General features: G+C 42.6%; 1 protein-coding gene across 1 annotated transcript in view; it reads left to right on the top strand.

Moving 5' to 3' along the window:
* The window catches only part of CNTNAP2 (contactin associated protein 2), a 908805-nt gene that overhangs the window by 656518 nt on the left and 228608 nt on the right, over positions 1–23679 (top strand). Inside the window, exon 13 of the mRNA XM_061996383.1 lies at positions 1318–1518. Coding sequence (XP_061852367.1) covers positions 1318–1518 — 201 coding nt within the window. The remainder of the gene's footprint in view (positions 1–1317; positions 1519–23679) is intronic.

Here is a 23679-nt window from a genome sequence, read left to right as displayed (position 1 = left end):
AAACCTTTGACTTGACCCTCGTTAGTGGGAATATATAAAACAACAGGAGGAAAGTTTAAAAGCAAACCTGGAAAATAACTTAGGATGTGAATGGTAAATATTTGTGACAAAGCCTGATGCACTCCTAGGAAGCTTGTAGGAGAAAGAGACGTTTCTGTGGTTTATTTGCAGAGGAGACTTGACCTGTTTCGTGAATATTGACTGAATCATCGCTGTTTTAATTCTGGAACCCTGTGTCTTTCTCAGATTTCTTCTCCTCATTTTGTTTTTGTGGAATGTCCCTCTAATAAAAAGTTGTGGTTGGTCTGTTATGGGACAATCTCTGTGCTTTTGCTTTGTTTCTTTTTTAAACTACCTTCTAACTTGCAACAAATCTCACCGCAAGAAGAGTGTGGTGTTCCATTATTGTAATACCTCATCTTAAATCTCTTCTGGTAACTTCTGTCAAATGGCACACGGTAACAGTTGCATGGACTGGCTGTTCAGTGGTTCAAAGCAGTACAATGGGTGCAGAGTCAGTTGTAGCCTGAACATTACACACCTTTACATATGCCCTAGGCTGTGGGAAGCATTGAGACTCAGCCAGTGCTGCTATATTCCTTATCACCAAAACGAGGTTGTCCTTCCCCTTTCCTTTTGTCTTCTCCCAACTAAACAGCAGCTTTTATGTTTCTGCTACTTCTGTGAACTCCTACAGCGATGTCCATACCATAACCACAGTCCAGGAGGTCACATGCTGTAAAACACTCAAGCCTCAAATAAGCAGTAATTTTGCTTTACCCTAGGAGCACAGCCTGGGGTAAAATGTGGAAACCTTGATAAACTGCAGTGTTTTCAGTATTAATCACTAAATGGTGTGATGACAGAGGAACCTGGTGCATCCCTGTTGCTGCAGTACTGCAAAGCAGCGTTGCTCTACAGCTCACAGCGATTTACTACACACAGTGGGTTCCCACCACATAGAAATCTTGATTCTTCAGTGCATCAGCCTTGTGTCCTAATCAATTTTGGATCAAAGCTAACCCTTGCTGGTTCCATATGTCCCTGTTAGCATCAGTTGTTCAGGGAAGTCTCCTGACACAGTATAGCGGTTTACCAAAACCACAAAGGCAATCAGAGTTTCTTCCTTTCCTCACTTCGTGGTCATTGGAACTATGCTCTCGTGATGGCTGTGCATGTGCAGTGCCCTTCTCCACTGCTCCCTCAAAGAAAAGTCTTGGAAAGTGTTTTTGTCTTTTGTCAAAGGCCTAGATTTGTTTTATTTCAGTTCCCCTGCCCGTCTTTCACCAATTCCTGTCTCTCTCCCGTCTTTTTCAGAGGATAAAGTGTGGACAACTGTGTTCCATGATCTGCAGATGCAGACCACGGTGGGAGGCAGCAGCCCAGAGAAGTTGTCTGTCCTGCAGCTCAACTACAGTGCAACGATGGACCAGATCTCTGCCATTACCAGCAGTGCTGAGTACTGCGAGCAGTTCATCTCCTACTCCTGCAAGATGTCCCGACTGCTCAACACACCAGGTAGGCTGGGAATCAATTCAATATAACCTTAAAGAAGTTGATCTGGGAAATTCCACGGGCATTGCTTTTCAGCCAGTCCATTGGGTGATCACACTTCTTGGTTCTCCTCCTTTGAAGTTCACAAAGAAGGAAATAACTGAAAATGCAGAAGGAATTGCTTTCAGAGGATGTCTTGCCAGTTTGCTTACTCAAGTGAATTTTCCTGTGGCACTGATCTCCCTGTTCTTCTCTTGGATGTGTTGTTCCTTAGAGCAGGAGGCTTTTGCTTAGAAGGGTAACTCACAAAGTTTAATCGATAGAGGCAGTGAATAATTGCTTACAACTTTCTGCTGGTTTTCTGGTTGTCAGTTTTCACATGCTACAGCCAGCAAGGCACTGGCTGAGCAAGAAGGGGAGCGTTCCCACTGATCTCTCTGAAACAGTTTCTTCAACAGAGCATTTGTGGGTAGTTGGATGCCTTTCACACTCTGAAGCCTGGCATGGTCAGTAATGGTGGTGTATGAGAAATATGCTGCTACCTAGATTCAGTTTCTCCTTTTGCTGTGTCTCAGTACTGCTTGCTCTGTGTGCCACCTCACCAAGCTTCACCTCTAGCCGACAGACAAAAGCATTGGTTGTTGCACAATCAGTAGAACAACACGTGGAGGAGGAGTTTAGTCTTAGGAGCTCTTGTAATATGTGCCTAGTACTTTATCTGTGCTCTAATTGTGTGTGATAGCGTTTGGTGCTGAACGAATGTTTCCTGGGACTTGATGCAGACTGGGTTAGAAGTGGAAACAGAACACGTTTTTGTGGTTGTGGAAGGGGTCCGTTGTGATAGCAGCAATTAAAATGCATTTCAGATGAAACTAATGGCTGGGTGCTCACAGTGTTTAAGCTGCTTCCCCTCATGAATCTATTTTGGTAGGTTTTCTTATGGTGCTATAGATAAGAATTCATTTGCCATGCATGTGCATCTTATCCCTATTTCCATAAGCATTCCCTTAGTTAATAGATACCCTAATGCTTGTTATTCCTCTCCTTCCTCCCTGCTGTTCTGGAGCTATTTCTAGCACATGCTTTGTCTCTGTTGCTACTGCTTTGCTTAATTTAGCGTAGCACAGAGAACTCTGCAAAGTGGGAAATGATTTCTTCTTTCTTGGGCCTGATGTTTGATCCTGAATCGTGTTCATAACTAGAAATGCCATGATTACGTTCTGCTGATAGACACAAGCTTGTCTGTGCTTCAGAAGGTATATGGGCAGCTATTTAGAAGGTGAATTTTCTTGAGGTCAGAGGTGGAGATAATGAGCAGAACAAGCTCATAGTGTACGCAGAGTACAGCATTACATTCTCTTTTACAAGACTACTACTTCAGACCCAAAGTGTATTTATGAGTATGTGTTTATATTGCAGTAAAAGCAATATGTGCTGTGATTGTAGGTGTTTGTCCTGGCTTCTGGATTTAAAAGAGAAAATTAATCAGCACACAAAGTAATAAGTGAAGATTTCTTTAAGGAATAATCAGTCCCAGATATTTGCATGCTTAAGCTTAGAATTGTTTGGGTGTGTTTTGCAGTCACCTCTTCCTTCACACTTTCCCCTTTTCTATAGCAAGACAACTTCTCTTAAACTGCTTGGAAGTCAGGGTTCTGTTCTGGAAAGTTGAGGTTACACAGTTACTGCAAGGCAAGTTTTTTCTCCTTTCAGTGAGAGAAAGCAGCAGCAAAGGCAGGTCATTTCAACCCAGAGAGTAACAGAAAAATCCCACCACTCTGTTTGTGTAACACCTGTAATAGTTTGTACACATGGCACAGCAGTGGTTTGTGTGTTAGTGGGGAAGATGCCAATACGTTTTCTTTCTAAGTCATGTGTTCTTGGCTTCATTCTGTGGCTTCTGAGCTAAGGAGAGAATTTTTCACCTTTCTCTGTTTCTTCATCTTTTTTTTCCTCTCTTTTTTTCTTCTGAGGTTTGCCTGATTTGCTAAATATATATGATACCTTACTCATCTCCCAGCACACCTCCAAGTACTGGCATGGCTTCTTCCACCACAGAGCTTACTGTGTAAATCACTGCAGAATGGTGCACACACTAAATACACTCTTTTTCACTTGAACCAAAGGAAATTGATGTTTTTGTCTGCCTCGGGAAATGGGATCTTGGTCGTATTGAAGCCGGTGGCAAATAGGCTTCCTGAGATCAGGGTGGCATTTAAGGCCTTGGCCACAGGTGCTTTTCTACATCAGGACTCTTCTGTTACATCTTTTAGAGGTTTCAGTAAGATCTTAGAAGAGACTGGTCCTTTGGTTTGAATCCACGTCAAAGAGAACAGAGAGGGTGGTGCTTTACAAAGTAAGAAATTGCCAGTTAGCATGTTTAACCAAATCAGGATCAAAGGCCCTTATTGATCTGTTAATGGGAGTAATGAAGCAGGCATCAGTGACCTGTGGCTTCTGCTGCTTTTAGCTGTGCATTTCCTGACAAGGTAAAGGTGTATCTGGCTGTAGTAATGTCTGTTCTGCTGCTAATTATAGCTTTAAATCTTCTCATTTTTTAATGCAGTTGAAACTGCATCAGAATGCCATGTTTGAGGAAAGCCTTGATGTTAATAAAGCTGCTTCAGTAGTGTGGGGTTTCTTGGCTGCAGGCACAGTTGTCAAACACCTCTCATTGTCACGTACTTTGACACATGAAAAGCGTCTGTACAAACTAAGAATCCTTTCTCTGCCAGTATGAGTTTTAGGCTTTGAGTCTGGATTCCTTCAGGTCTGTGTCTCTTTGTTTTGGTTTGTTCTTAATCATGGGCTTTCATCCGTGCCAAATAACACGTACATCTCAGAGAAGAGATTCAAACCATTGCCAACAATAGGGACTGAGAGTAATTTCACAGCACACAATGTCATTGCCTTGCCACTTAGTCTGAGGAAAGGCAGTATTAGGTCACTCCATGTAAAGTAAATCATAAGTGACTTCTGAAAACATACCCCAAACAACCAATTTCTTAGGACTATAGGGTGCTTCAGATTCAAAAGGACTGCCAGAGGTCATCTGGGCCAAGATTCTGCTAAAAGCTGGAGGAAGAGTCCTTGCCTAGTAGTAAGGAAAAAGACTGCCTGGAAGTATCACTTTCCCTTACTTACTGTTTTGGGTTTGGTTATTGTGTTCATTTGAACTTGCAGCCCAATATATTTTAAATCACGTTCAGACCTAGAGATGCATTTCAAAGCTTTAACAAAGGATCATCAGAGGAACAAAGTTAGTCAAGACAGCTTGGTGACTTCCTTACAAAAGCCCAGAACCAGAGACCTCTACTGAAAATACACCATGTTATCCCCATAAACAGTACAACTGTAGGAACGCTGTGAATTTGTGGGGAAGCCTTTTCCAAGCAGAGAGCCTTCAGTGAGTGCAGATCTCACTCTTTGGATCAGTCAGCTGCATCCTGAGGAGATCTGTGTTCACTTCTGCCTCTGATACGAGTTTCCTCTGTGACTTTACCATTTCACTTGATCTCTCTTTTGTTTTTTCCAGCTGGGTCAACATGAGACTCACACTTCTTATGGTCTATATTGTGTGCATAGATCATAGATTTTTTAGAGCAGGGATTCCTTTGTGAGTCTGCAGTTACTGGCACGATAAAGGGCTGATGTTGGCAGTCGTAGGAACTGTTGCTGTCAATGTGTGAAGCCATAAGGCCCATGGATCATAACTGCAACTTAATACATGCCTATGTAGACTGAGGAAAAAGAACCCACCAGCCTTTTCATTTTGTTTTGCTCTTTTACATTTCTCATCTTCTTTTCTTCTTGTTTCCTTGGAAACCTCCATTTTGAGAAGATAATGATATGTTTAGTAGCAAGGACATTAGAAAGCTTATCTGTCTCCAAGTCCTCGATGCTCATCCACTTTGCAGTTGGTATGGGAGGTGGAAGAAAGTTCTTCTGTGCCCACTGGTTTACAAGAGGCAACACAGGATATGGAATCACTTTGCTTTTATGGGAAAAAGCTTCCCTTCTATATTGTATGAAGCAAAATAATGTAAAGGAGGGTGATACAATATACTAATAGAATGCAGAATGTTGTTTAATAAAATGGTAACGCTTCCCCCACTATTGTTATTAGACTTCCCTATAGCTTGTGACTTCCTTGCCATGAAATTCTCTGTGGGCCGCTGATCCCAGCCTCTGAAGTGGGGAGGAAACAGTGTGCTGGTTCTGCCTTCTTCCCTTCACCCTGGGAAGGAGACCCTGAAGGGAGGAGGGCTGCTGTGTTCACAGTGTCTGTGAGTCTGTCATTTCCCAGAGCTGTAGGAGCTGTAACAAATAATCAGAGTGTGGGAGTGAAAAGCATAGACACAGAGAAGAGAAGATCATCTGTTGGTGTTGTGTTCCAATTTCTATTCCTATTCACTGTGCCCGCAGGCAGCATATGAAAGCACAAAGCAGAGTTACTGCAGTACATGATTTACTGTTTCATGCCTGTATGTCTTGGGAGGAAATGAGACAGCAGCTTCACGAGTTCAGGAGTTTAGCAGGTTGAACAGAAAACTTAATTTGCCATTTGGAGGTTTTAGTTACAATAAAGCAATGGTAATACCAGCAGTAAATGAGATTTACAGGTACACCAAGATAAAAACCAAGTGTAAAGTGGCAGTATGATCTCTTCTCTAAGTAGCCATCATAATCAGAACTACTTTTACATTGCTAGATGTTACCAGATCTAGAATGCTAGTTGCAGATAGCCTTCCTGCTCAATAAGAGCTTTTCAAGGAGTCTGACAGGAGAATAGGATTTCTACAGTCCTACAGTGATGAGTGGAAGCTGCTGCAGAACTTGCTCAGGCTTCAGCATTCAATTCTCAGTGTTCCCTTGGTAAACATGACCGTAAGCTCTCACGTATCCCATCCAGCCCTGAGAAATGTGTTGGTTGATCCCATCTCCTCTGTCAGTGATCTAGGAAAGCTGATTTCAGCTTCTGGTGATTTTTCAAGCACAATGTCCTTGCTCCCTTCTGATCTGTGTGCTCATGTCCTAGAAGTGGAAACCACCAGCTTTTGGAGAATGCTTTTTTTCCCTTGATCATTGCTGTGTCGCTACAGAGCTGAAGCAGCCATGAGTTCATCACTTCAGTGTCTCTTAATAAATACATATCAGTTCTCCTAGATAATATTAGGTAGGTAAATGATTTGTTGAGTTTTTTTGTATCCATCTTTAATACACCCTTCTCTCATGTCCAGCCATCATCCAGTGCAACCCCCCTGCCAGAGCAGCACCACCTAGAGCAGGGCACACGGGAACTCATCCAGCTGGGTTGGGATGTCTCCAGAGAAGGAGCCTCCACAGCCCATCTGGGCAGCCCCTGCCAGTGCTCCCTCACCTCAACAGGGAACAAGTTTGTCCTTGTGTTTCTTTGGAACCTCCTCTGTTCCAGCTTGTCCCCACTGCCCCAGCTCCGGTGCCCAGCTCTGCACACGCTCACACAGATTAAGAGCTGTAATCAGTCTGTTGTTCCAAGTTGAAACTGCATCCACAGAAATATGTGTGCTTTATAACATGTGGTGCTATTGAACAGGATCTTTTCTCCCATCACCTGAGGAGCTAGTGATCTGCTTTCTGTCAACATCAGTCCATCTCAAAAGTTTGTTAGCTTTTTTCTCTTTACTCATTCCTCTTTGATGTTTGTGCCTCTACCTCTGATATTTGTAGCATATTCTGATTTCATATACACTTTTGTACAATCTTAATAGTATTTACAATGGTGTTACTCTTGAATGACACAGGAGTAACAGATCAAAGCTGCTTTCCTTTTTAATCACCCGTCCCCTGTGGCATGGACTGTGTTTTCATCATTCTTTAGCAAAGCACTGTGTCAAATAGCAAGAATGGTTGGAAGAGAAACTGAACCACTTTCTTTTATGGAAACCTGAAATTGCAAGCAGACCAAAAGAATTGTCAGATATATAAGATGATTCACCTGTGGTGATGTTCTGTGGCACGAGGTGATATTTGCACCCACGGGTTTAACAGATCTTGACAAAATCAGCAGATGTGAGGGAGCTGGAAGCAGTGACTTGTGTTTGGATTGAGAGTTTTGGGTTGGTTTGAAGGTTTCTGTGCAAAGTGTGTTGGAATGCAGCACTCCTGAGGAACTGAGAGGATTGCTGACCAACATTTACTGTGCCAAGCAAGAAGTTGAGTTAATCTCATTGAACCAAAAAATCTCTGCCTCTTGCTCTGATTAGTGCTGCCCTTTGATTTGTGGCCTAATGGTTGTTCACAATCACATTCAAGAAGTCTGTAACACTACAAGGCTTTGTGAACACAGGTAAAACAGAGGATAATGAGCAGTAGTAACTAAAAGCCTCCCAAAAGCCAAATTAGGTTGGTCTTCTGATAAAGCTTTTACCCACAAAACCTCTTCCTAACATCCACCTGGCTCATTATTCAAGTGGAGCAACTGCATAGATACATTTACTTCCATGAGAAGCATGTCAGTAATCAATCCATGTTTGCAGGCAACATCCCAACATCAACATCTGCTTTTCTTTGCACACACATGCAGATTTGGTATTGTATGATCATACCTGGGCAAAAGAAAGATCATCCAGTTACCCATTACAGCAAACCACTCGATGTCCTCTGAGGGTTAGTGGTTTGTAACTCTGTGGTTTCTTGCTGTTGTCAGTGGTTTGGGCTGTATATGGACTCCAGTGGACACACACAACACCAGTGAGCAATCCCACTGTTCATGGCATTGCTCTTGTCAAGATTCATTTTTCTTCCACGTTGTGCAACTGTGTGAACTGATGCTTAGAGAAAGAGGTTCAGTTGTGTTTTGAATGTCAGGCTAACGTTGGTAATCCTTTCATTATATGCCTTTTCATCAGGAATTCCCTGGCTGTCTAGATTTTAAGAGGAAAGACACACGAAAAAAGTTCCTGTCGATTCAGTCTATTAAAAGATTCTTTCTCTTTGTCTCCCAAACTTTATAGTCCTTGGTCAGAGTTATGGCTGAGGAATGCAAATAGGATAGCTCCTCTTCTTTGTCAACAGCTGAAAAACTGCAAGGCTTTCTTGCTGACAAAATCTTGAATAAATAAGTTGAGCATAATCCAAACAAATTGTAAAACTTCAGGTTATTCGTAGGGATTTCTCTCAGATTAATTGCAGTGCAGCTCTAATGGCAGGAACATGGACCTTGCTGAATTCCTCTCTCCTGTATTAGGACTGATTATTAATGACATTTCACTGGAGTAGGGTGATGATCATCTTTTTAGCTGCTCTTTTATTCCTAATGCCTCTGTATTTCATGAGTAAAAATAGTGGTGTCTTCCAGTTGTCATTTTTGGTGTTCATAAGTCTCCCCACTGTCCTACTTATTCATTTTGAGATGTGCTTTGATTCATAAAATACTTTTGAGTTGTTTTTTCCCCCAGTCAAAATGAGTACTTTTCAAACAGCAAGCACATGGCACTAGTTTTGATCTGTTGGGGAACTAAGGGAGAGTAAGACTGAGCATTCAGCTCAGGGCTGTCTAAAGCCCCAGCAGACATCCTCCCATTGTGCAACAGGAGTAACAGGGAGAAGATGTGATTGAGGGCATCCTCAATGGAAAGAAAGGCTGAATTCTTGCAGGAAGGGTTAATTTCACTTTGCAGAAGCTTTTTGTAAGTCACTCATGATCCTGTTAACTAAAGGAGTAGCACATGAGCCAGTCACAGAACAACTTGTGAACATATCCCTGGTGTAATTGGTTATCCAAGGCAGGACTGCACTAACAGACCACACTTCACCAGGATCTGGGATGAAGAGAGTTATAACAAATGCTGCACAGGAACAAACTTCCTCACATCCTTATATTAATGACTAAAGTTGGCATTTCTGCAGTTTTACTGTGTTTTAACCAAATGCAATATTACTATCTATAACAAAAAGCCTCACTTAAAAAAATGGTATCCAATTTAAGCACAGACTACAGCCCTTGAATGATCAAACAAAGTCTTGATTGTTTCTGATGGTTGAGTTTCACTGGGATATAGCCAACAGGCCATATAAACCTTTAAGGAAATTGCTTTGTCAGATTGTGTGATGTTCTTTCTATAGGTAAGCCTCATCTAACACACTTGTTTCAGGTTGTTTCTTCCTTGTACTTTTTGCTGCTCTGTTTTTCCTCATATATTTTGCTATCGTTAGGATTCTCAAATGGATTAGAATACTAATTTGGTAATGAAACTAATATCTTTTCCCCAAAACAGACCTTTCAGGAGGTCTGAAGGATTCAAAATAGTCACAGTAGTCGAGTATAGCGATAGTAACGTTGTAAAGAAAAGAATGCAGAGGAAAAAATAGTGTAAAGCTTCAATAATGAAGGAGACATTTGGTTTTTATTTAATTAGCTTTTAGATTTTTCTGCCTTTTTCTCCATTCTTTCACGGTTTGGATTTCCCTCTCTTGTTTGCTCTTTAACTGACTAATTCTTGTATTAATACATGTGGTCTGTTAATACACAAATCATTTTTTCAAGCTATAAAAGCTTCTCTTGAGATGCTGCTTCTCTCTGTTTGCATCACTTCATTTTCTGGCTCTTCAGAAGAAGGTGGGCAAGGATTTAAAGGATATTGGGGGCAGGGAGAGAGATGATCAGAGTTCAGCAGGTGGAGACAAGGAAATGATGTCTCAGCAGTGCTGTGGAGAGACTGTAGTTTAAAAGCTGCTTGGGAAGAGGGTAGCAGTGCAGTTCTGGGAGATGATGGAGAATCCAAATCACTCTGCGTGTATGGTAGCTGAAAGGCTTCTGGCAGCCAACAAAATGATACTGAAGGGATCATTGTGGAACTTAATTACTTTGTTCTCAAATTGGAGTCGGTTTAATTGAAACTAATGTGTTAATATTAGCTAGGCTTGGGAAATGAAGATAAGAGTGCTATGGAAGGGTTCTGGATACCATGGAGGTGGAGATGAATAATAAAAAGGTGAAATATGTTCAGAAGTTGATTAGCTTTATGCAGTTGGAAAAAAATTGGACAGTACTTCAGAGTTCCAAGTTGAATAAAGTCACACATAATGTAACTTCCTTGAAAGTCAGCTTGCAACATGAACTCTCTTCAGGTGTGGATTAATTTTAATGGGATTTGCTGTGTGTGAAAACTTAAGCCTTTAGAAAACACAGAGCAAGCTGTAGGTCAAAAAAACAGAGAAGAAAATGGCTTTGAATGTCCTGGACTGTGGGGTGGAAAGAACTGCCGTCGATTTCATTCAGCAGCGTTTTATAGCTGAGGTCTTTACAGTTTCATAGAAAACACCACAACAGGGCTTCTGCAGGACAATAAAGCCACATTTGTTTTGATAAACATAGAATCTCAGACTAACACATGCCCCTGGCAGAAACATGTCCTGATCTGAAGTGGGTTTGAAATTGGACTATCTCCTTAAACAGCCATGAGCTCTTGAGTTCTGCTTTGGGATGCACCAAGATAAAATCTCTTCCAGTGCTCTTGGAGGTTCATACTCTTGTCACTCTCCAGTGTGGAATTACCCAAACAGAAGATTTAAAACCAAACATGGGCCAAGAAGTGGCTTCCTTAGAGCTTCCCGAGGAGGTTCAACCGAGGACAGCTGACCAATTGAAGTATTAACACTAATTCAAGTGCATGTACCACTTCGAAGTATGTGACTGAAGAAGATAAAAATCTGAAGGTCTGTAGTGCAATTGGTTTTATGAGTTGAAAACTAGCTTGTGAAGGAAACTTGGGAAAAGCTGGAGTGCTGAGTTCTTCATCCAGGTCTAACCACTTCTGATCCTAATGCAAAACTCCAGTGCCTGAACATTTTTACTGTGGGGCTATCAAAATAAATTGATAGTCTCAGTTGATGTCCTACTGGGCATGTGCTGCATCATCATCATCATCATCATTGCTGGCAGCTTCCATGGCTGCCCTAGCCAAGGCTCCCAACAGGCCAGCCCACTGGTCTGCTGCAGCAGCAGCTCACAGGGCTGTGAGAGCAATTTGGTTTTGGTTGAGGGAAAAGAGACTGAGGAAAAATAGAACACATTATTAAATCTGGTTTTAAAAGGTCAATTTCAGGTCCAATGACGCCAAGTTTGGTGTTGTAGAGGTATCAGTATAAGTTAAGAGCCAAGTTATTGTTTTTCAAGATATAAACAACAAATCTATCATTTTAATATTCTTTTCCCCCTCCATTGTTTTTGATCTAAACAGAGTGTTGAGTTTAACAATGACCTATTTCTTCAGCTAAAGCCCGTGTTCTCAGAAGGGAAAGGTGTTTTGACATGCAAATAGATTTGGGTCCCAGCTGTGTTACCCTGGAGGTGGTGCTGAGTCAGCACATTTGCAGGATTGCTACTTGATTTGTATTTATTTGCAAGATGAACAAAACTTACCAGAATTATGAACCAATCCAACAATTATTATTGGCTTGCATTTTTATTAAGGTAATTACCAGGCGAGATGACTACAGTTACACTTGATGCTCTCCCTTTTATACAGCGTGTTTCTGCCTGTAGCTCATACGCACTTGTACCACATTTATTGTGACAACGGATTCCCATGGTGATGAAGCACAGCCGTCCTCCTCCTGTGACCACACAGTGTTGCTGCAGCTTGAGAGCGTTATGCTTTTTACACCAAGTTACAAAGTGCAGATGTTGTTTATTTGCCAGTGAATTAACTGTCTTTTCATCAGCTCTAATGGGAGCTTGATTGGCTTTTAAGGACCAGGGAGTAAATTTTGCTCTCAGCTTATTTTTCAAGTTTGGAGATGGAAGTGATTTCATGTTGGAATGTCTGTAATTACAGAGACGAGAGGAAACCTGTTATTTTACTTGCTCCCATGTTTGATGGGTTTGAAAACATTTCTATAAACAGAAGACAATATTTTTCCAGTCTGGTCAGTACAATATTAAGTGTGTGGCAGTCAAAACTATTCTTATGTACTGGCATTTGGGAAATTGTGTTACCATCTTTTCTCCCAGTTTCTTTTATAGCAGCCTTGTAGTTCTTGTCTCAGTTTGGTGCTGGAGCAGAGCCACAGGTCAGCACGCTTTGGCTGCAAAGTGTTTCTTAAGGATCATTTGGTATGGAGAGTTACATCAGGAATGACTCTATACATGGCTTAATTCCTCAGTCATATCAGCTGCAAACAAGAACTAACATTAGGAAAGCTGCAGTCAGTGTTAATGCTAGTGCCAAAAGCATTGGTGTGATGCTCTTCGTAGGGACTCGTGCAAACAGTTGCTGCTGAGGTGTGCATTAACACAGAGCACATCCTCAGGTAATTTATGGGGAAACGACAAGAAAGGAAATCCTAAGTGAAGGAATGATCAATGAGCAGTGTCATTGCCTCAGATGGGAACACGTTTTCATCAGTGCTTCAGAGGAGAAGAAAGCAGGCTGTAGCAGAAAGCTCAGGATGCCCAGGACAGCGCTTAGAGACACACGCCGTGTAAAACCACCTGATGTGACACCTTTCATCAGCAATGGGGCTTTGGGGAATGGTTTTAAGATGCATTCATAAAGACACCAACTGAGGAACTGAAACCAACTATAAAAGACATTTAAAGGTATTCATAGGCTCATAGAATCACAGAAGGATTGGAGGAAATCTCTGGAGGTCATCTGGTCCAACCCCCCTGCTCAAGTAGGGCCACCTAGAGCCCTTTGCCTAGGACTGTTTCCAGATGGCTTTTTTGGAAGTCTCCAAGAGTAGAGACTCTCAAACCTCCCTGGGCAGCCTATGCCAGTGCTCAGTCTGTTTCCTGATGTGCAAAGGGAACCTGCTGTGCTTCAATGTGCTTCAGGCAAAGAGCTTGGCTCCCTCTTCCTTACACCCTCCCTTCAGGTATTTACAGATGTTGAAAAGTATACCTGAAATGACCAAAGGCATGTTCCATACCACGTGACATCGTGCATAACAACAGAGGGTAGAGGAAGAAAGACTGGGATTTGACTTCTGAGTTAGCAGTTGCTGACCCCCAGGTTGACAGTTGCCCGGAGAGTGACCGTGCATGTGTCTGTGTGTGAGACACCGTGAGTGTTTGCATCCTGCTCTTTCTTCCTTTCTCTGTCCTTCACTTACTAAGCTGACCTTTATCCTGACCCACATGATTTCTCACTCTTGCTCCTCCTGTTCTCTCACTTGGATCATCAAAGGGGGAACTGAGGTTTACAGCTAGGTTGGTGCTTAGAGGCTGGGCAGGTCAACTCCCCAGGCTGTGAGTCTGAGAGATTGAAATCGATGCGTAGCTACTGTTAAGAGGTACAACCTGGTTGCTTGTTTCAGTACTAACAAAGTGCTGAGTTTTCTCAAGTAGCAGTTATTTCACTTTGCCAAGAAGGTGGCCACCACCAGAAGACTGATTTGCCTGATTGTATTGTTCAGGCAGAGAGCAAAAAATGTGAGATAGCACTTGGTCAAAACCAAATCCATAGCTGAAGGATTTATGTGGTGCAGCGGCCACAGCTGCAGCTGAGCGTTAGTCAGGAAATCATTAGCAATGATTAGTCAACCCTGTAACCCTACAAAACAAATCATATTCTCAATTAATGTTCACATTTAATAACTTGCTAATGCCAACGTTATGAATTTTGAAAAGCATCTCCTTGGATGAGCCATCTACTTTCATTAAACCCATGCAGCAGAATTTCAGTTCTTCGGCAGTGGTAATGAGAGGCTGCATCTCCCTTTTGCATCTGGGCAGTCTGGGAAGAGGAACTATCTTAAAACCACTATCAATTACATTTTCAAAAGTATTTGCTTTTCCGTGTTGTGAGAACACAGACCACAGCAAGGCTTTCTGGCTTAGGATGGGTTTCAAAATGGAATGGGATGGTTATACTATGGGCCCATTTTATCTCCCTGTGTTTTCCATATTCTTCTTGTCACGGGTGAGCTCTGGCATCACAAAGACTAAGGCAGGAGGAAGTGATGATTAACAGTCCATTGCTGGATTTCAGCATGTGGCGTTCAGGCCGGTGAGGAGCTGGTTTTGTGTGGCAGCAGAGTTTCTGACTGTCTGTTTGGTTGTGAGAGTAGAAAATCAATGGGACAGAAACCCTGTGAAAATACCTAAATTGCTATTTTTCAGTTAGTTTGTTCCTTGCTTTCTTTCAGAAGACTCAAGCTCTCCACGTATTGATTGTGAAAACAGCGTCGTTATATCTTTGTGTAATACCTTTAATTGATTTCACTTGGAAGACTAAGTTTATAATAATACAAGATACTAATTTGGGAGGTGTGTGAAAACACAAGGTATCACAGTTAACCAAATAATCATTGTACAAACAGATGTCCTTAAAGCATCGTTTCCTAAAGTTGCCCTACAAATGCCTCACTAAAACTAAGTGTACAGATCTTTTAGTAAGTAAATGAGGAGCTGGTTAATGTATGAGCTGGGGATTTTGTAGCTTGTAGTTATTTTGGGGGACACTCAAGGATGAATTTAAAGAAACAAAAACAAAACACCCTTTTTAATTTGAAAAGCAGTAGTACTGGGATTTCAGCTGAAAGGCAAATTGGTCATGGCAGGAAAGTGCATTCTTCAAATGCAACATAAACATACAATCAAATAGTTCCAATTATAGACAGGGATAAAAAAAAATCTGGTGATTTTTATCAGTTGTATTCTCAGAGCACAACCTGGCAAGTAAAAGAGATGTCCCAGCAGTAGAGTCTTTCATTATTGTGTTTTGTTCATATTTAAATGATCCATTCCTACTGGAAAACGATTCTAATTAGTAGTGTAATTATATTCTGCTTTGGTTTTTCTTGACTTAATGTGTCCTTTTTCTTTTCCTTGTATTGTACACCCCACCAATTAATTTTTCTTATCCCTAAAGTGTGAATCCCTTAAATACTCCGAGGTGGTTACACCCTCATAGATTTGTCCTGAGGAAAGGCAAAAAAAAGGAAGAGAGCAAGTGCTCCCAGGAGGCTCAGCCTCAGAGAAGGCAGGGCTGTGGACAGAGGCTTCAGGTTTTAACTGAGGCACACTGAAGCATTGTGTAGATGTTGAAGGAAACAGACATGTCCCTATAGGACCTGATCTAGGTGACCCTGCTTCTGCAGGAGGGTTGGACTAGATGATCTCTGAAGGTCCCTTCCACCCCTACCATTCTGTGATTCTATGAAAGGGTGACTTCTTCAGTGAATGAGTGCATGGAATTCCTCTGGAACCACCTCTCCAACATGTACCATTCAGCCACTTTCAGCTCAGCCCGTTGTGTTGTAAGAATTGTACCTTTTCTGTTGTGTTTTGAGCTCAGGGCAGGGAACACTTGAACATGTCACATACAAAAACCACTATTTAGCTTTTTTGATTCATAACCCAAGCCTACCTCATCCGTGGTAGTCACAGCAAAAAGGGAAACTGAATTAAAATGAGGCAGAAGGAAAACTAGAGGTGACTGATGATGATGATGATGATGATGATGATGGGTAGCGCGGTCCCTAACCAGGGGATCTGCTACCAACAAATGACTTCAGATTTGCATGGTTCTGTGCAGAGCTGCCTCTGCTGGGTAGTATCCATGAGTGATTGCTAATAGGAGACTTTGATTCAAACATTTGGAGTTTAAACAGTAGCTTTGTGAACATGTGGAAAGGGAAGAAACTCGTAATTGTTGTTTTTCCTTCCTTCCTCATTGCTGCTCGCGTTGCCTGCCTTCATCTGATTTCACTGTTGCTGTTGTTCCTGTAATTGCTATTAATCCCTTACTTCTTTTGCTTCTACCACAATTTGCAACATCTGCCACTGCCTCTAATGTAATTACAGAATTTTGCTTCATCTTGCTCTTTCCTGCTTGAAAGTTGTAACAAACAAAACCTGGAAGAGAGCGTTTCAACGTGAGCAGATTCAGAACCAGGAAAGTACTTTCCTGCCAGAGTCACTGCACTCAGGTTCTTCCAACACTAGTGCTCACTCACTCCAAGAAGTTCCTCTTGCATGTGCATTAGCTTTAGAGTGAAATCATCCATCTAAACACAGTGTGGGTGCTGTAGAAATGCCTCCTCTTTTCCCGAGTTCCCTTTAGTTCTTGGAATTGTCTGTCTCGTGGCACTGCTTCCTGGTAATGCCTCTGTGTGCACCAACAAGTGACACATAGGGGTAGAAGCTTATTTCCCAACTTATTCCAGACACACATTTCTAAAATACTGTTTATAAGTTGCACTTGGGAGTTAATGAGTGGGATGCCAACTGCTTTGTCTGGCTGAACAATACACAGTGCTGTTGAGACTGAATTTTTGAGAGCTGTAGCCTGAGTGCACAAAATGGGCACCTGAAACTACAGATCACCGTAAAATACGGCCTTGACCTTGTAGCTCCATCAGTTGCACACGTACAAAGTGTAGCAGTTATTTCTCTGTGAGTAGACCAGAGAGAGGGTTTTTTATTGGGGATATTCACAGCAAAATGAAAACATATTAGCAGTGTTATTTTATCTGGGCTCAGCACTCTCAATGAAATGTCAAAGGTGATTTTCTTCATCCAAGCATCCTTTGTTACTCTGGCAGTGATGTACGAGTAGCGGCTTGTGATGATGCCACTTTCCTACTCTTCCCTGTGCTTTCCTTACCAGAGGATAAACGGATCCGATAGATGTGCTCCTTATACAGAGTGCCTCGCAATCAATGATCCTGTCTTAGTGAGCTGTTCAGTGCCCATCACTCCGCCTTCCTGCTGGCTCATCCCTAAAAACAAACACTCTGTGAATTACGAAGGGAATAGAGTGGGGGTTGTTTGATAAGCACAGCGTTTTCACGTCAAAACACGAGCAAATTGTCAGGAACGGAGCACATATAATTACAGATTAGATATTTATGAGGAATTTATTGTACTTTGGCATTTAGTGTGAAAGCCTGCAATAATGAGAGGTACCAAAGCAAGGGTGCTACAGCTGAACCTCTCCAGAAATAGCAACGCTGCTGGATTTCCTCTTAATTCTTGTAAGGTTTATTTTATGAATTTCAAAGTACGTTTGGAGGCCGTGTGTGGTCAGAAACGCTTTGATTAATGAGCTGTCATTTTGCTTTAGGTATTTTGAAGGCGTTCAGTTGAGCATATTGATTAATCATTAGGACTGTACATGCCCAAGGGGGCGGAAGCGTTATTAAATTCCTAATAAAATTAGGAGCGTATCGCAGCCGTAGGAAGCAGTGCAGAGAGCTTGCAAGTGTGCAGGCTTCGAGTGAGCTCTGCAAGTAGCGTTTACTCCTTAAAGAATGGGATCATCATTGATCAGACGTGGTGCCTGTGCCCCAGGGGTAAGAAGGCTGCACATGCTGTGGTGGAGGAGCCGACGGCGGGCACGTTTCCTGGGGAGATGAGGCTTAGCCTGTCACCACACACACGGGAGTTGATTCGGCTGAGAACTTTGAAAGGAAGCCAAAGTAGCACTCAAGTGCAGCTCAGCTGTTGAGGCAGCCGAGGCAGGGCTTCATCCGTTTTCGTTCCTCTCTCTCCTTCCCAGTGAAGGCGTAGCGCTGTGCAGAGGCAGTTCAATGACCTTTAGGGAACTGAAGGTAATATCCAAGTGAATCCCTGGCTGACACAGCCTACTCTTTCCAACATACATTGAGCGAATACTTCTGTTTTCTTCAGAATTCCTTTTTTCCCCACTTGTATGTACCCAGAAGTACAGACTTCAGCACCCAGAAGTGACTGGCGTTGGTGAAGGGAAGTAAAGGAAAAAGCCTCAGCTAAGTAGAACATGTGACTGCATTGCTAACATGATTAGATATAGTTTGCTGAAGTTGATAATACTATTAAGGAAAACATTGCTGGTAACTTCTTGATGCAAAGCCAGTGCCATTCTGGGATGCATCAACAAGAGTGTGGGCAGCAGGGCAAGGGAGGTTCTGCTCCCCCTCTGCTCTGCCCTGGTGAGGCCTCATCTGGAGTCCTGTGTCCAGTTCTGGGCTCCTCAGCTCAAGAGGGACAGGGAAGTGCTGGAGAGAGGCCAGCACAGGGCCACCAAGATGATCAGGGGACTGGAGCATCTTTCATATGAGGAAAGGCTGCGGGACCTGGGGCTGTTTAATCTGGAGAAGAGGAGACTGAGGGGGAATCTCATTCATAGTTACAAATATCTGAATGGTGGGTGTCAGGATGTTGGGGCAGCACTTTTTTTGATGGTATCTAGCAACAGGACAAGGGGTGATAGGATGAAGCTGGAACACAAACAGTTCCATTTAAACGTAACGGAAAACTTTCAGTGTTTCAATGAGGGAGCCCTGGCACAGGCTGCCCAGAGGGGCTGTGGAGACTCCTTCCTTGGAGGGCTTCAAGACCCACCTGGACACGTTCCTGTGTGACCTGATCTAGGTGACCCTGCTTCTGCAGGGGGGTTGGACTGGATGATCTCTAAAGGTCCCTTCCAACCCCCACCATTCTGTGACTCTAACTATGGGTATATGTGGGTTTTTTCCCCCTAGCCAACAAGGAGTAGCCCACACACACATTAATCTCAGGTAAATCAAGGAATAAAATTAGATAGGAAGGAACCAAAGTGCAGAGAGGAAAGCAGAGGTTTGATTTACATATGCTTGTTGATGAGTGGAAACACCTCTTTTAAGTATTTATCTATTAGTAGCTGAAGCCAACAGCATTTGCATACCAATCAGGAGTCTTCATACTGTCCAGTTTCTCCTTTGAGAGAAGGTATTTTGTTTGATGATTTAAAGGAAATTGCAGTTTAAATGAGGATCATGATTTCATTTGCAATCTGTTATCATAATTTGTCTGTGAAATTGCTGAAAAGAAAGCTAAGAGAAGGTATGGTGTCTCTTGTACAGAGACCTTCCTTTTGTTGTCATTTACAAGACAGCTTACGTCCTGTCTAGGCAGCTGGAGCATACAAAGATACAGAATCAAAGTGGGAGCTGGATGACTGGGATTTCCATGTTCAGCCCTGCCATTGATTCAGTTTGTTACCAGATCCCCACTGTGGTTCTGTGCTACTCTTTCTCCATCTCCAGGACTGGAAATGGTGGGACTGTACCCCTTAGAAATACATTTTGGTGACTGCCAACCATGGAAATGCTAATGGCTCATGTCATCAATGTAACGTTACTGTGTTTGTGCTTGTGTGGATCTGTTCATCTTCACTGCACATCAAGCAAGAAATTGCCAGTTGGCTGAGGCTGGATTGTATCTGTTGTGGCTTTCTCACAGCATCCTCTTCACTTGCATTTGATTGGATGTGCCACAGTTCTGTCTAGCACACGGGTGGCAGGGAGTGCCTTGCAGCCCTTAGGGACGTGCAGCCTCGCATCCCTTATCCCTTGTATTTTAATATGCCTTGTATCTTCAGTACAATTCCAATGCCCCTTGTATTTTAACCACATTGTAACATTTTTGGATGTTAATACAAAGGATTTTTCCTTCCTGGTACCCTTTCTACTTAGCATTTGGTACAGAGAATTTTGTTGCATAGCATTAATCCACGTGCAACTAAAATTCCACAAGTTACATTCCTGATGGAGCAGTTACGAAAGCCCAGGTGTCAGAGGAGAGGCAGAAACAGCTCTGGCCAGCAGTGGTTTAGCTTTCCTCCAAACTCTCAACCAGTGCTGGGATTTTCAGACAAAGTGTTTTTTGGAAACTTACTCGGTCCATGTTATTACAGCTCAGACTTCACCTTTTAGTCAAAGAATGTGAAAGAGCCTTAACCCCCACTTGGAAGGTGTAATAAGAACGTGATGATGAAATCCATTCTATCTGCATATAAACCAGGTTAACAGCACAAGTCAGACCTTGAGCAGTATTGTGAGACGTGAGCTAAACGAAAGCATTAGAGACACTGTCCATATCTGTATTGACATCTCCCAGAACAATGACTCTTGGAGGCTCTGTCAGCACTCTTTGACAGCAGCGATTTCCCTTTGGGCAGAAGAGAAGCCAGTTACATAGCAGTGGCCTGTGTGTGTGTCAGTGTGTCATTTCAGTCTCATCAAAGCCTCACCCTTGGTATCTCTGTGCGTTTACACGTTCAGCTCCACTGTGTTTTGTTTAAAATGGAGTGTCTTCAGCTTGAATAACGTTTTCTTTAGCCTGATGAGGCTTTTGTTGTCCTGAATGTGGCTGTTTGTTTTGGTAGGCTAATAGTAGTGAGCCAACTACTATGGTGAGTCTCGGTGTTTTTAATTCACGACAGCTTCGTTTTTCCTATACACAGAAGAAATAGTGCATATGTCATGACCATATGGTGTTTCCCAGAGAGCATCCTGCTGTCCTGTAGGGAAATAGACCTTGAATTCATACAGAGGCTGTGTACTTCCACAATGAGACAGTGATTCAGCCACTGCTGTAGCACAAATAAAAGCTGTCAGCACTTGTACTACTTGGAGTAAAATTTAGATAGGGTAGAACTAGATGGTGCAAAAATCTGCTGCATGTCTTGTAGCACAGTGCAAGGATAGTCTGCATACATGATCTGGTTTTATCCATGTTCACTGCTGGTTCTGAAACACTTGGGCTTAGCCGTTGTTGCAGGCTGCAGGTACAGACCACAGGAGAAGAGAGCATTGCAGGGTTTGACATCACAGCTTCCCTGCAACATCAGCAGTCCCAGGCAGCATTCCACACAGCTAGCCAGCCACCTGGGAGTGGAATGTTGCTAGCCTCATTGTTAGAAACATGCAGCAAAAGCATTTCTTCCCTGGGACTGGAGTCCTTCCAGACACGACCATGTGAACTGTTGAGTGGCAAACACTGATCTTCCGTATTTCATTTTCTCCCTCTCCTGCGTTGTTAGAGATGTCACAGGCAGCTCGTGTGTTGGTGATGGAGTATGTACACAAAGGCGACTTGAGAAGCAAACAAGGGGGTTGTTTGACAGTCATGTCATCTTTACTCAATGTACCTTTCAGCTAAGCCAAAGGGGAGGGTGAAAGAGTCGGGGGGGAGGATTCGGCTGTCTTCAGGCGGTTGGGTAGAAATGATTTCTTCAGAATTCTCGTGTGCATGTTACAATTTCCATTCCATATCTTGCAGTGTAAAACCATATTTAGGGAAATGGACTAACGAGGACTTTGTAAGCAGCCATATGTTGCCATTTTTATTAAAGGGCGATTAGAATCACAGATATTTTATCACTTGCAAGAAAGAGAAATACCTGCCCACCTCTAACATTTGTGCACTTTTGCTTGTTTTAAAATACCTGCCATTCCAGCAGTTAAGTTTGAGTTAGTTTTTTAAGTCAGTTTTGAAAAACAGAGAAGAAAAGATAAATTGTCCACAAGGTAATACAGTATTTTCCCTTAGGAGGGACTGTTCAGATAAGAGACTGAGGGGGGATCTCGTTCATATTGACAGATATCTGAATGGTGGGTGTCAGGAGGTTGGGGCAGCGCTTTTTTTCTGTTGTATCTGGTGACAGGACAAGGGGTGATGGGAAGAAACTGGAACACAAGTTTCATTTAAACATAAGGAAAAAACTCTTTCACTGTGAGGTGATGGAGCCCTGGCACAGGCTGCCCAGAGGGACTGTGGAGGCTCCTTCTCTGGAGGTCTTCAAAACCTGCCTGGACACATTCCTGTGTGACCTGATCTAGGTGGGACCTGCTTTGGCAGGGAGATTGGACTTAATGGTCTCTAAAAGTCCCTTCCAGCCTCCACCATTATATGATTGTGTGAGGTGATGAATTTCAGCAAGTGTACTGAGTGAGCATGCCCAGGAGGAACAACTAATGGTACAAAACTGTGACCAGGCCAGCTTTTAGAGAACAGGAAAGCAATGCAGGTTCACACATGAAATCTGAAGTCTGTATGCAAGAGAGTAGCTGAATTCTGGAGCTGCGTGCCATACTCTCTTTTGCTGAATATGAAGATGATGTTTGTCATCAGGAGACTAGTACAGATGAGTCTGCAGAGATGACTGTACCATCTGGCTCAGTGAACTTCATTCAGACCACAGGACGGGGCTGCATCTCTGCAGTAACCTTGAACTTTACTATTGTCTTAAAAGTTCATAGACAGTTGTTTCAAAAATCCAACTACCAGTAGCTTATAACCACTCAATAAAACACTGAGGGGCATAAAAGTGACCCATTTGCCTTGTCATTCATTATGCTATGAAATACCCATTCTGAGTGAGCACACTGTAAAGATTTACTTATAAGACTGTTACGATCTGATATGTCAAAAATGTTTCTGTTATAAAGGAAATGAAAAAGGGCTGCTAAAAAAAACCAAAACCACCTTTACATTTTTGACCTAGAAGAAAGAACAAAAAGAGTTTGAGGCAGATTTTCCAGTTTTTAGGGGAACCAATTTACAGCAAGCTGTGAAGTCAAAGGGGGGTAAAAACAATGGGTAAACACCACAGCAAACTCTATGAAACCCCAAATTCTTCCTCTTTTCTGAAGTGTCTGGCTGTTTGACACCATTCTGTGGTGTCCTGCAATACCGTATCTGGCTGTTGAAACCATTCCATAGGTGTCTGCTAAACCTGTTAATCTTTTTCTCATATTTGTTCCTTTAAAACGAGAGTTTTATGAGACAGATGAAACCAATTAGAGACATATGTTTCTCTTCTGAGTATGGCTGGGGCAGAACAGATCCTTCAGCCTGTGAAAAGAACATCAGTGTTTAGCATCCAGGCTCACCCACCAAAAGATGTGCAGTGGAAATTCTCAGATAATTAAATGGAAGTTCATTCCTTGCTTCACCTTTATAGTCTAGAGCCTATGAAATGACTTTTTAGACATGATGAGCACTGAATATTGCTTTTTAAATCACTGGAAAGTATCTTTTTAATGAAGATCATGCACTTAGCTCTACATGTCAGACGTGCATATCTGCAGGGGGATGTTCACCATGACTGCTAACGCTGTACCCATCCACACATGGGCTTTGGTGCAGTCTCAGAAATAGAGAGTACACATCTGCAGCACTTTTACATCATCTTGACTGAATGAGGCTCCTGAGGAAGACCTTAAGCAAACAAACCACTGTGCTGTGCCCGTGTGCATTGCCTCATTGCATTCTCCCTCAGCAAAAGGAATGGGGGCAGTTGTCTGGAGGAGGTGGGTACTGACCCAAGCGCAGGGTGGGACATCTGAGGATCAGCACACAGGTTTTGCTTGCCTGTGCAGACACTCACTGTTTCTGTGAGCCTGCTGTGTCTTCTGTTAGTCTGTCTGTCCTTGGCATGGGCAAGTGAG

The sequence above is a fragment of the Colius striatus genome, chromosome 5 (assembly GCF_028858725.1).
Source record: "Colius striatus isolate bColStr4 chromosome 5, bColStr4.1.hap1, whole genome shotgun sequence".
Lineage (NCBI taxonomy): Eukaryota > Metazoa > Chordata > Aves > Coliiformes > Coliidae > Colius > Colius striatus.
This window is presented reverse-complemented; position numbering and strand designations above follow the sequence as displayed.